The following is a 13,711-nucleotide window of genomic DNA, read 5'->3' on the forward strand; positions in this document are numbered from 1 at the left end:
CAAACTGTTGCCACAAAGTTGGAAGCACAGAATCGTCTAGAATGTCATTGTATGCTGTAGCGTTAAGATTTCCCTTCACTGGAACTAAGGGGTCTAGCCCGAACCATGAAAACAGCCCCAGAAAAGTATTCCTCCTCCACCAAACTTTACAGTTGGCACTATGCATTGGGGTAGGTAGCGTTCTCCTGGCATCCGCCAAACCCGGATTCGTCCGTCGGACTGCCAGATGGTGAAGCGTGATTCATCACTCCAGAGAACTCGTTTCCACTGCTCCAGAGTCCAATGGAGCAGTGGAACCACTCCAGCCAACGTTTGGCATTGCACATGGTGTTCTTAGGCTTGTGTGTGGCTGTTCGGCCATGGAAAAACCATTTCATGAAGCTCCCGACGAGCAGTGCTGATGTTGCTTCCAGAGGCAGTTTGGAACTCTGTAGGTTGTGTTGCAACCAAGGACAGACAATTTTTACGCGCTACACACTTCAGCACTCTGCGGTGATGTTCAGTGAGCTTGTGTGGCCTACCACTTCGCGGCTGAGCCATTGTTGCTCCTAGATGTTTCCACTTCACAATAACAGCACGTACAGTTGACCGGGGCAGCTCTAGCAGGGCAGAAATTTGACAAACTGTCTTGTTGGAAAGTTGGCATCCTATGACGGTGCCACATTGAAAGTCACTGAGCTCTTCAGTATGGGCCATTGTACTGCCAGTGTTTGTCTATGGAGATTGCATGGCTGTGTGCTCGATTTTATACACCTGTCAGCAACGGATGTGGCTGAAATACCCGAATCCACTAATTTGAAGGGCTGTCCACCTACTTTTGGCCATGTAGTGTAGCTAGATAAGTAGTACATATGGCTGATGTAGTAGCCTATGTGTGATTTAGATGTAATGCTTAGAACACCAGCAGTCAATACTTTTTTTTAAATGCTTGATATGACATGGACTTTTTTTGTTACAGAAAATGAATATGTATGACATTTGTTAATGTATAAATATTAATACTGTCATTTATAAATATGTTTTTATACAATATCAGAGTGACTCTGTGTGTGTTCTTTGACATGATTCCATTGCATTATCACCATCAACATTATTTCCACAATCAGAAAGTTGTGAGGCTAGTAGAAGGGGTGATGGAGTGCTGTACATTTTCAAGGGACAAGACTATGCACTATTGGTGCTTTCAGGACAACTTGGAACTCGGATAAAAATGAGGTCAAGTACGGTGGCCGGGAAGTGCAAAGCAACATTACAAAGAATGAAACACTTTTACAAAGCTCGAGACAAATTTACATTTTGGAAAACAAATTTACATTTTGGAAAACAAATTTACATTTTGGAAAACAAATTTACATTTTATAAAACAAATTAACATTTTATAAAACAAATTAACATTTTATAAAACACATTTACATTTTAGAAAACAAATTAACAAGACGCAAAACACTTTTACCAGTCCCGAAACAAATTTACAAATGACAGATTCGTCACGGAAAGGGAATGTACCATATACCGAAAGTGACACGGAAGTGATGAGCGTGGTCTTTTCGTGTTGTTGTTGTGGAGTTTATGGCGTCAAAGAAGTTTATGGTGACCGCCCGAACATGGACTGCGGCCGAGGGATGTTTTGCCCGTTTTGTGGCAAACACATGAACAGCTTAACGCGGTTTTGCTTTACGTGTGGTCGGTGTTTGGAGTTTTTAAAGGACGCCGACAAGACGGAAACATTGGAAACACAGGGGACGTCTCGACAGCCGGACAGTGCTATGCAAAGTAAGTTCAGCAAAACCAAAACGCTAGCTATCTAAGGACAGTAACGCTAATGATTTTTTGAGCGGCTTCTAACTTTCTGTTTCGGAACTCTGTCATTTTCTGCAGAACAACCATGCCCATCATACAAACAGTTCATGGAGTACAGAAGCTCGAAATCAAAAGAACGACAGTCTTTTAACTATGGGCCAAAAGGAAGATATAGGCCTAAAGAAAGAAAACACGTCCAGGTAAGGTGTACTGACCGTCCAATACAATTTTGCAATGCTCTATATGTATTTGTGTGTTTGTGTATATTTATTTTACCTATGTATACATTAATTATATCTTTGTTATTTTACTAGATAAACGTAGGATTGATGGTGCCAAGTGGAACTGATGTAAAACCTCTAAGAGGGAAAACACTACAGTTATTTACAGACCCAGAGGTAGCAGCACCTGATCTACTGAAACAAGCTGTCCAGAAAATGACAACATTTAACAAGGACATGCACGAAGGACCTTATGTCCTTTTGTATCCAGACTGCTCAGAGGTGGTTCATGTGCCTGGGTCAGAAAGGCCATTCAAATTGGCAGAATATAAAAAGGAAATAGGAAAGGCATATTCCAGGATCACTTTTTTCATTTGCCTAGAAAAACACTATAAAAGAGGTTAGTGGATCTCATGATTCAATATTTTACATATTTAGATACTCTGCTGGAGGATAGATAATGGTTTTTTGAATTATTTTTTTCAGTGGATGATACCTCAGACTCTGATTCTGAAATTGTCATCACAACAAGGAGCACAGCTGAACTCAATCGTGCTGACACTTTGGTACATCAGTTATTTCTCTTTTTTTTAAATGTTTATGTATGTTTGTATTTATTCATTTTCATATAATTTATTAATTAGATGTACATTGGATTTTAAGCATAAAATCAATGTCCTGGTCAATATTTTAGTGGAAAAAGGCTTGTTTTGATTATTTTGCAGTAACTATTATACAGTAACACAGACAACCATTCAGCATTGATATATACTGTATGTGGTAATGGAAAAATAATGGAACCTGTTGAAAGTTGTTGATCATTTTATCCGTTTCCTCTCAGGTTTTTGAACCACAAAATCGAAGTACTCCCAAACACAAGCTGGACGATGAAAGGTAGGTGTTGCACACTTGGACACAAAGGAATTTTCACACGTGCAATAATAATTCATATTTTGTTGGGCTACAGTGCTTTCACTACCAGGTAAAGTGCAATTTCACCTTTTTTTTTATTTAACTCACAAAACGGATAAAACTACTAGCAGATATTTCACTACTTATTCACATACACATTATACATACATTTATATTGCTGCACATAAGCTCAACATTGCTACATGCTATCAGCTGTTTCTGTAACTGACTGCGGTGCCCCCTCGCTCCCTACCTAAAGGACCCACAGCTGCCTGTGTGAGCAGAGCTTTACAGAATAAACCCACTGAAATACAGTTGCTCTTGCAGTTGAATAAACAAAAATTAACCAAACCATTAAAAAAAACACGTGAGAATGAAGTGGGGGGTATCCACTGTCCTTTCATATGTCCCACATCACTGTCGATCCTGCATAGGTACTATAGGCCTTTACTGAAGTGGCACGGTCATCCAGAACCAACTTAAAGAACTCCAACACGTTTCGGCATCTAGCCTTTGTCAGGGAGTCAAATAGATGTAATGAGAGACACTGGGTTTTTTCTAGTGGTAATCCACCAATAGGAAACATGGGACACATCCATATACATAATGTTTACATGATTTGACTATTGTAGGCCTGAAGGACACCTACTGGTTTTAAGATGTCTACAACACCTACTCTAGCCCAGAACACCTTGGACACTAGAAAAGACCCATTGTCTCTCATTTCATCTGTTTGACTCGCTGACGAAGGCTAGATGCAAAAACGCATTAAAGTTCTTTTAAATTGGTTCTGTATGGCTTGGCCACTTGCAATACAAGCATTTTAATAGTTAAAAAATAGTAGTTTGAGCTTTCTTTTATTTTATACCTTTTCCATTAAAAAAGAAACTCAAACTAACTCAGATTTGAGTCCAGGAAGCGCTCCTATCCACATGTTCTCAAAATAATCTTTTTTTAAAATACATCTTTCTGTTCCCTCTACTACTACATGCAACTCAAAGCTACATTATAGCCTTTATCATGGAGCTAATCATTTTAATATGTTTTATCATGTTTCAGAGATGCACCAGGACAATCAACAATTCAGCCTGGACAGGTAATAAGGCAGAGTGTGGCAGCATGACATTTCTTGCTTTCAGTGTTGTTGTTTCAGACATTTTAATCTTTTTTTCAGATAGTAATATCTGATGCTGAGGATCTGGATCTGGATCCACCGGAAGCAAATCCAGAAAAAATGTCTTGCTACAGGTAAGTAAAAAAAAAAAAAAAGATAATGACTGACATAATTTAAATGTATTGAACTGATTACATGGGGAAGACATTTTTGTTTGTAAGATGTTTTAACATGGAAATGGCAATTTCCCAACAGTAAATACACAGACCTGTATTCACCAAATGTTGAGCAGGAGGACGAAGAGCCGGTTGCTGTCAATGTGAAGAATTTCCAACACACAGCAATGTAATATGCTTTTGACTATAGCACTCCAGTTTTTTTCACTGTACAATAGTTCTTGTATATCTGGAATATCCACAAATGAATTAACTTTTTGTCATTACAGGGAGGAGACGGACATTGCATTACCTGACATCGTAGCAAACCTGTCTCTTCCTATTGATCATAAAAAAGTCAGCCGGTTTAACATCTCAAGGGATAATGTTTGGGATGGGGCAGTCAGAGGTTTCAAGCGTACAACATATTCTGAAACCTGTGACATGCTGGTGAAATTTACTGATGATACTGGTGTTCTGGAAGAGGGAATTGACACTGGTGGTCCAAGACGAGAGTTTTTAACTCTACTGATGAAACACCTAAAAGACCGGCCCATTTTTGATGGACCAGAAGGACATCGGTTCTTGGTCTACAATGCCAAGGGTGTGCATATTGGTTGGATGTGTACTATAGGCTACTAATGGTTGGTTAATGCTCATTGACCATATATATCACATGACATATGCTTGCATATTACAGTATATACAGTAATGCATTGTTTTAATTTTGCAATATGAATTCATTCACAGCTGTTAGGGAGGATGAATACTACTTGGCAGGAAAGATGATTGCTGTGTCAGTTGTGCATGGAGGTCCAGGACCCCATTTCCTGTCAGAAGATCTTGTACATTATCTTGCAGGCCAGCCTTCATTCAAAGCAAGAAATAATTTAATAACTGATGAAGAAATAGGGAAAGCTTTGCAAGAGGTGAGAATAGCATAAGGGTATGGTAGGGCAGAGTTTTTCATACTTACTGCAGTGTTTTTGAGACAATGTTTACTTCCTATATCACGTGCGGAATATATTTAATTAATTTATTAGTTTTTGATAGTGTAAGATTACACCTTGCTATGTACGTTATTTAAAAAATAGGCAAGGAGATACAGTGCATACAGTTATTGACTGGGGTGTTTTTGCCCATTTTCATGTCTTTCAGATTGAGAATGGTGCTTCATTGGATGCTCTGCAAGAATGTATGATGAGACACAGCACAGTGTTACAGACAGCAGGTTGTCTGAGACATGTGGCTACTGTGGAAGAAAAGAAAGAAATCGTGTCAGACTACCTCCAATGGTATATCATTGACCGCAACTCATCTGTAATTGACAGGTAAGATGATATTTGTAGTGATGAGATTTTTATTTATTTATGTATGAATTTTTTGTTTGAAATGCCTCATGGTCCCCATCTTTGGTTTATGCAAGTATGTATATCTGTTATCAATTTGTCCTTAATCAGAATTTGTACCTTAGTGTATTTCAACGGATATGTGATGTCACTTCATTCTGTGTCAAACTACAGTGCCTTCATTAAGTCTGCACACCTTTATAGATTCAATTTAAAATATATTTAAATCCTTTTCCTCATCAATCTACACACAATACATCATAATGACAAAGCAAAAACAGAAATTAGATCTTAGGTTTCTCCTCCTGACTAACTCTTCCATAGAGGAAAATCAGTCCAGTTACCCCTTAAAGTGATCCATCCACCTCTGCTGCACATCTGGCAGCAGAGTGATGGTTTGAGGCTCACTTTACCCATCAAACACTTGATGACTTGCTGCTGTTTATCCAACCACCTGCTCCATACTGTAGCAGTGTCATTTACATATGGATCTATTTCTGCCCTCAGTTCTCATAGAGATCCTGACATGCAGAGAGGTTTTAGTATCTCTTGTAAATGTCCCTGAAAATCAGATATAAAGAGTGTGGTGATGTTGTGTGTAAAGCCTGTAGCTTCATACACGAGGAATCCAGGCTGGAATTACTTCCAAAGGTGCTTCAACAGTGTACTGAGAAAATGGTTAATTAACTTGTGCGAATGTGATATTCCAGTTTTTAATTTTTATTAAATTTGCTACAATTTCTAAAAACTTGTTTTTGCTTTGTCATTATGATGTATTGTGTGTAGGCTGATGAGGAAAAAGATTAATATTACTATTTTAAATTGAATCTATAACGAAACAAAGTTGTGAAAAAGTGCAATGGGTGTGTAGACTTTCTGAAGGCATCGTGTGAGTGCTCAAGCCACCCATCCGTCTGTGTCATTCCAGTCTTTTGTTTCTGTGTGTTATACTTACAGTTTGTAACAATTAACGTTTAATGTGCAATGCAAAAATAGGGTTTTTGAAATAAATTTTCAACAATGTTAAGGTGGATAGTAATTGTAGAGAAGAGAATATTTAATAGTTTTCTTTAGATAATTTTAAATTCAATTGGCACTACACAGCAGTGAAACAATGTTTGTGTTCACTCTGTAGATTCAGAGATGGTCTTTCAACCCTGGAGTTCTTGACTGCACTACAGCAACACCCTACTTTGCTGGCCCCTGTCATGTGCCACTCTGAAAGGCGACTCACTGCTTTTGAACTTGAGACTCTTCAAACCTGACCTCAGTCCTTCGGGGAGTAATCGAAGACTTAAAGAAAGTCAAACCATGGCCTACTGGGCAGACTATCTCCTTGATTGTGAAGGTTTGTTAGTTTGTTTTTTATAACTAGTTAAGAAAACACATGGCAGTGATGTATCTGAATTGTTTTTCTTTGCAGAAGGCCAGGCTGCTGTGTCTGTGGAAGATGTTTTGATGTTTGCTACTGGGCTGTCTTCACTTCCCCCATCTGGCTTGGAACCACTGCCTCAAATAGAGTTCCTGGAGGACTCTGCGTTCCCAATGGCAAATACATGTTCAAACTCCTTGAGATTACCACTCCTAGACTCATACACTTTGTTTAAGTCACAAATGGACTTTGGAATTCAAAATAGTCCAGGATTCGGCTGTTTCTAAGCTATATGATGGATGACCCCTAGAGTTAAGACTCTGAAAAAAGTTGTTGTTGTTAAAGGTTAGGGTTGGGCATCATTTAGATTTTAACGATTCTGATTCCAATTCCGATTCTTCCTTTTGATTCCGGTTCTTATCGATTCTCGATTCCGATTCTTTGAGTGGTGGAGTTGAAACGGGTCACATGCTTATTTCACAAATAAGAGGAACGTTTTATTTTGATTCAAAGGTGGGTTGCAGTTTGACGGGGCTTTTTCAATGTAAAATAAAGCCACACTAGAGCACCGCTTACTGTGCTCCATGGCTGCAACACAACAAGCACCTGGCCGCTACAGAAACCAAAACTTGCGCATGTTAAATTTGGAACCCCATGATCAGATTTGAAACCCAATCCTCCAAAACGATTCCAATAAAGAAACAATTCCGATGGAATCGTAATTTTTTTTAACTATTCCAAGTAGGAATTGGTTCTTGATGCCCAACCCTATTAAAGGTGCACTTTTAAAGTGCAGTTACCAAAGTTGTTTTTATAATGTTACTGTATGTGAGCATGTTCTTTTCTCACAGTAAACATTTTGAAAATGTTTTAGATCCATTACTCTCAATACTACAAAAGTGTAATAAATACTGATTACTATTTTTGATTAATTTACTTCACACTTTAAAACAATTAAGCTTTGGGTGACAGATTCATAAATATTGTGTTCAGACAGACAGCAGTATTCCACCACTATAAAAAACCCTCCCTTTTTGATCATTTCATAGCTGAGCCATTTCTTTTAGTTTCATGTACAGTTCGGATGCAGACTCCCAGTTGTCTGGCTTCTGTAACTGATTGTGTTCCATGGCAAAGTCCAAGTACTCCTGCATGTTTGGGTCCCCACAAGGAGTCATTGACAGGCTAGCCTCAGGAAGGGCATCCAGTTCAGCTTGTTCACTTTGAAATCCGCAGTCTCTGGAGCCAAACCTATGTTAAATAGAATACATAATTGCATTTATTTTCATTTAAGCTAAAACGTTACATTAATGCTTTTATCTGTTTATTATCACCAATGTATCACCTGTGTGGTAAGTAGTAGAGTTCATTGGGCACTCCTCCTGGACATGCTGCTGTTCTGGAAGGGCGAATCCTGTGGCTGTTCCACAGTCTCACACACTCATCCAAGTCCTTCTGAATAACATCACCAAAGCAATATCTCAATAGGCATTGATGCTCATGACTCCCGTTGAAGTATCCGGCATCTCTAAGGTCGGCAAATAACTCCATCCAGAACTGAGACCTATAGAAATGGATACAAATGTTTAGTTATACTATAAATAATAAAGGTTAGTTATAATGAAATGTATGGTCTGTGCATCTTTTGGTCATTCGATTTTCTTTTCAGGAACAGCTACTTTTCCTGACGGGCAGGATTTGCTTTACAAATTTGTATTGATAATTATTGTGCTCGTTTTTCATTAATCGTTCCTGAGAAGAAAATCGAATGACCAAAAGATGCAATGACCCTTTATGAAGACAACTCACCTTCCCTTTCTAAATATAGACCACCAGGACTAAATACGCTGGTTATTTATAGATGAGCCGTACATGTGGCTGGACGCTCCAGAGTAGTAGTCACTGTGATGGTGGCGTAGGGTACATTGAATTGCAGCCATTATGCCGTTCTCAGTGCCGCAATCAGTCCTCAGTCTCATGGGGATGACACCGAGGTTTCGCACACATGACATGAAATAGTGAGCAATCACTGTTGGGTTATTATTTGTTGGTCCACATTGAAGCCACAATACTTTACGTGAAAATCCATCTATGCATCCCGAAATGTCCAAACCGAATGGCTTAAGTTTGTCATAACCATCTGCGTGCCACATATAGTTAGGTCCCATTGAGTAGTTGTCCAGGTCCACGAAGTTCAAATCTGATGGCGTTACTCACGGCGTTTGGCGAGGAATAATCCTTTCTGCGGTACAACCCGGCTTCGTTCAGTTTACTTTTAAGAGTCCTCAAGCTGATGTTTACACCGTGTAGACTTGACATCATGTCCACGATTACAGCGTACGAGTGACCCTCGTTAAAATATTGAACGCAATGATGCAGTATGTCTGGTGTTTCCGTCTGGTCCGCGTCCTTTAAAAACTCAAAACACCGACCACACGTAAAGCAAAACCGCGTTAAGCTGTTCATGTGTTTGCCACAAAACGGGCAAAACATCCCTCGGCCGCAGTCCATGTTCGGGCGGTCACCATAAACTTATTTGACGCCATAAACTCCACAACAACAACACGAAAAGACCACGCTCATCACTTCCGTGTCACTTTCGGTATATGGTACATTCCCTTTCCGTGACGAATCTGTCATTTGTAAATTTGTTTCGGGACTGGTAAAAGTGTTTTGCGTCTTGTTAATTTGTTTTATAAAATGTTAATTTGTTTTATAAAATGTTAATTTGTTTTATAAAATGTAAATTTGTTTTCCAAAATGTAAATTTGTTTTCCAAAATGTAAATTTGTTTTCCAAAATGTAAATTTGTCTCGAGCTTTGTAAAAGTGTTTCATTCTTTGTAATGTTGCTTTGCACTTCCCGGCCACCGTAGTCAAGTAATGACGTCAGTGATCTTCAGGTCGGAAAGTCGGAGCTCTAGAAAGATGCCAGATTTCCGACTTGTAATCGGAACTCGTTTCCAGTTGTCTTGAACTAATGCAGCATTCAAAACAACTGGGAACTCGGAAGTCTCTGACTTCCGACTTCAGAGCGTTCAAAACAGCTGGGAACTCAGGAAAAAACAAGCTCAGACTGGGAAAAATCGATTTGAACGGTCATCCAACTCGGGAACTCTGGCCTCTTTCTAGAGCTCCGACTTTCCAACCTGAAGATCCCTGACGTCATGATTTGACCTCGTATTTTTCCAAGTTTTCCAGTTGTTTTGAACACGGCAACACTGAAGTCGGAAGTCAGAGATTTCCGAGTTCCCAGTTCCCAGTTGTTTTGAACATGGCATAAAAATTCTTCATCCTTGCCAACCACCATATAAAATCCACAGAAGAAGAAGATTCTTCATCCTTTGACCACAATTTGTCAGTGGATGACTTGACTCGCAACTATTGGTCGTTGCGTCTCCTCGCCTAGCTGTGGAACGAGCCCCTAAATTCCATGTTTTATTTTGAGCTTCTTATTTTTAGTTGAGAAATATTGAATAGACTATGAGAGGTCAGGTTTATTCTGTATGAGGAGCATCAAATCTGTCACTGAATGATTTTGTAAATTCAGGACTATATACTGCCAAGCCATCAAAAGCAAACAATAATGTGGCCGCAACGAGGTTTAGAAATATTGTGGTGTTCCTTTAATAAATTAACGGTGCATTGTGGGATGCAAAATGGCTCCATCGTGTTGTCAGCAAACTAGGCAACCAGCTAACTCTTACAGCCATAACGTTACATTTACAAACAAGTACCGTCGATGAAGCATTGCTAATGATTGCTGAATAATAGTATAGAGAATATAGCTTTGAGAATCAGCAACTTTTATTGCATTCACCTCTTTTTGTCGAGACAACAGCCACCATGGTAAGTACCTAGCTACCTAGCGAGCTAGCCTTCTTCACTTCCGTTAACGTTACATGCAACTTGCTATTATAGATGAGCGCTAACGTTAGCTAGCTAGCTAACTTGTCAATGAAATTAGTAAGCCACCTTGCCGAAATTCACCAGTGTCGATCTGATGGTGGACAACCGGAGAGAGTTATCGCCAACTTTAACTTAACTCCTAACTGCATGAACGGCTAGGCTAACTAACTTAGCCTACTGATCAGCTGCTCTGTCTGGGTTTGTAAACTCTGACGAGCTTATGATAGAGGTTTGGGCTCACAATGCAAACAGACTTACAAGGCGTTCTCTTTTACTTTCTTTTTGTTAGTCTAGCAAAGTAGACAAAGTGAGAAGTGAGTCCAGCACAAGAAGAGATGACAGAAGAAGTACTGAGTCCGCCACAAGAAGAGATGACATGAGAAGAACTGAGACCACCACAAGAAGAGATGACAGAAGAAGTACTGAGAGAGCCTCAAGAAGAGATGACAGAAGAAGTACTGAGACCGCCATAAGAAGAGATGACAGAAGAAGTACTGAGACTGCCACAAGAAGAGATGACAGAAGAAGTACTGAGACCGCCATAAGAAGAGATGACAGAAGAAGTACTGAGACTGCCACAAGAAGAGATGACAGAAGAAGTACTGAGCCTGCCATAAGAAGAGATGACAGAAGAAGTACTGAGACCGCCATAAGAAGAGATGACAGAAGAAGAACAACAAGTACAGGTAATTTAATGGTCTGTGGTGATCAACTGATATCACAAGTGTGTGCGAGCGTACCTTGAAGTCATGGATAACACAAACTGCTCTTGTATTTTTCTATTGAAGGGAAAGAAAAAATTAAAAGGAAAAGCCGCAGTAGATCGGCATCTTCCTCCTCATCCAGCTCATCCTCGTCATCCGGATCCTCTTCATCATCCTCATCCCGCTCCTCGTCTGGCAGTAGTAGTTCGAGCAGCAGTGGTGAGTGTGCCAGTACTTGTATGTTAGTTGTTAAGATGCATATGTATCTGAAAGATGTACTATTATATATTTATTAAAACAAGTAGTAGTCAAAGCCTGATGGACAGTGTCTCAGTTAGATTTTGCAATATCCTGTCTAGATTCCCACAGCAAGTCCAGAAAGAATTCTAAGAAAAGGAAAAAGGAAAAACAACTCAAAAAGGTATTTTTCTTTAAATATTCATTCGTTTTCAGTAGCTACTTATTTTGTTAGTGTGGTCTGTGCCTTGTTAGATATCAGTGTCCTTTTAAGATATTTAAAATGTGCTCTGTTTACACTCTGTTTTAATAGAAAGTGAAAAAGGAGAAGAAGCTTAAACGGAAGAAGGACAAGAAAATGAAGACTGAGGAGGAAAGCGCTGGACCTGGACCTATTCAGATCTCCAAGGTAGAATACATTTATGGGACTATTTATCCTAAAGCCGGTGCGCTACAGCCATACCAGTAGTTTGAAGCTGTCTGAAAGCTGTCATTTTGAAATCAATTATGTCTTTCAGTATTTAAAAGAGAGAAAGAGAAAAAGCAAGTTCAGCATGATCTCAGGAAAGAAGATCAAAATGAAATTGAAGAAGTCAAAGAAAGACAAGCTGGTGAGTATCAGTGTTTAAACAACCAACAACTGTATGCCATGAAGGTTTTTACTTGCAATGATTGTGCTATGTGAAGGTTGTTTACCTACCTTAGTTGAATGCATTGATTCTAAGTCGACTCGCTCTTGATGCTAGAGTGTATATATTCATACAATTATTTTTTCAACAGAGAGACAAGAATCGCGCTGAACTGCTTGAGTTCCTCAACTCTACGTTGTAATGCATGGACGGTCACCGTTAGTTACGTTCCAGAATCTTCCACTTTTTTCCAGAACAGAACTCAGGGAAAGATACCCCATGTGATAAAGCTCTGAAAGAAGATCCATTTTAAGGGTTGTTATTATCACAGCAAGAGATTGGGGATATGGCCCAGGTTGTCTGAAAATGGCAGCAAAAGCCATGTCTCGGAATTTCAGACATGCATCTCTTGTATAAAAAAAAAAATGTGCTGTGACTTGGTTGTCGGCGCCTTTCTGCAGACTATTTGTAACTGATGTCTGTGTTTGATTTTTAGAACTGTAATTTTTACTATAATATCAAAGGAGCCAGTCGCTGACTTTTTGTCTGTATGTTTGCTAAACAAGGTGTTGCTAAGCAAGATAGTGTTGCTGTAGTGGAATTTACGGTGTCATCAGCAAAGATCTTGGTGATGAACAACCTACCCAGTTCAAATTGTATTTGATTTCTTTGGGATTGATTAAAGGGGCAATCTGCTGTTGCTAAACAATTTTTAGATTTAAATAAATGATATACCCATTTATTCTTGAAGAATATAACTAATGAGCTTAGCCCGACTGTTGTACTCCATCAGGACCCAAAATATAAGCTTGTTTTACTCCTTTTTTTGTAAACAAGGTACATTTAAACAAACACTATAGCCTTAAAACATGGTTAAAACTATAATTTTAATGTCATGGATGGTCAGTCCTTTTATCCATAGCTCTGTCCATGAGTTTAAGAGTGATCATATTCCTATAGCTGAGCTATGTACCAAATCAGTGGCGGGGTATCTGCTTTGTTATTGTTTCAAACTGCAGATTGCCTCTTTAAGCTTGTTTGGCACAATGGAACCAAAGGAAAAGTGCCAACTCTGTCCATTTTTCACTCCAGGCAGGCTCAAATGCTCTAAAAGTAGTTGAAAGCAAATACTATTTGAACCCAGATGTGAAGAACAAAGAGATTTGTGTAAGCTTTATTGTAGTGTAATCTGTCAAATAAAACACCAGTCTGGCATTGCATTGTTTGATGATCTATGTTTTAAAGAAGGGCCCAAACTGTCCTGCAGCTAATTCTTGGTCGTATCCCCTGGAATTGTGTTATTTCTTTAA

The 13,711-nt window shown here is 39.1% G+C and overlaps 1 protein-coding gene, 1 long non-coding RNA gene and 1 pseudogene across 2 annotated transcripts; 2 read left to right on the forward strand and 1 right to left on the reverse strand.

Moving 5' to 3' along the window:
- Positions 1-1,510: 1,510 nt before the first annotated feature.
- On the forward strand, positions 1,511-7,010 carry LOC121549188 (annotated as a pseudogene).
- A 340-nt stretch (positions 7,011-7,350) lies between these two features.
- On the reverse strand, positions 7,351-9,510 carry LOC121549103. Its single transcript, XR_005996740.2, has 3 exons — positions 8,733-9,510; positions 8,269-8,487; positions 7,351-8,174 (listed from the first exon to the last, which is right to left on the reverse strand). It is a non-coding gene; the product is annotated as an uncharacterized LOC121549103 (long non-coding RNA).
- A 625-nt stretch (positions 9,511-10,135) lies between these two features.
- LOC121549101 (splicing regulatory glutamine/lysine-rich protein 1) lies at positions 10,136-13,619 on the forward strand. The gene is made up of 7 exons (XM_041860936.2): positions 10,136-10,771; positions 11,121-11,517; positions 11,620-11,754; positions 11,895-11,956; positions 12,086-12,181; positions 12,291-12,383; positions 12,553-13,619. Exons 1-7 carry the CDS (start codon positions 10,769-10,771, stop codon positions 12,601-12,603), a joined length of 837 nt encoding a protein of 278 aa, XP_041716870.1. The 5' UTR covers positions 10,136-10,768; the 3' UTR covers positions 12,604-13,619.
- Positions 13,620-13,711: the final 92 nt, after the last annotated feature.

This window comes from Coregonus clupeaformis, chromosome 33 (assembly GCF_020615455.1).
Source record: "Coregonus clupeaformis isolate EN_2021a chromosome 33, ASM2061545v1, whole genome shotgun sequence".
Lineage (NCBI taxonomy): Eukaryota > Metazoa > Chordata > Actinopteri > Salmoniformes > Salmonidae > Coregonus > Coregonus clupeaformis.

Coding starts and splice junctions, on each gene's coding strand:
- LOC121549101 (XM_041860936.2), top strand. Junction 11,518..11,619: donor AAGAAGAACAACAAGTACAG/GTAATTTAATGG, acceptor TTTCTATTGAAG/GGAAAGAAAAAATTAAAAGG. Junction 12,384..12,552: donor AGTCAAAGAAAGACAAGCTG/GTGAGTATCAGT, acceptor TTTTTTCAACAG/AGAGACAAGAATCGCGCTGA.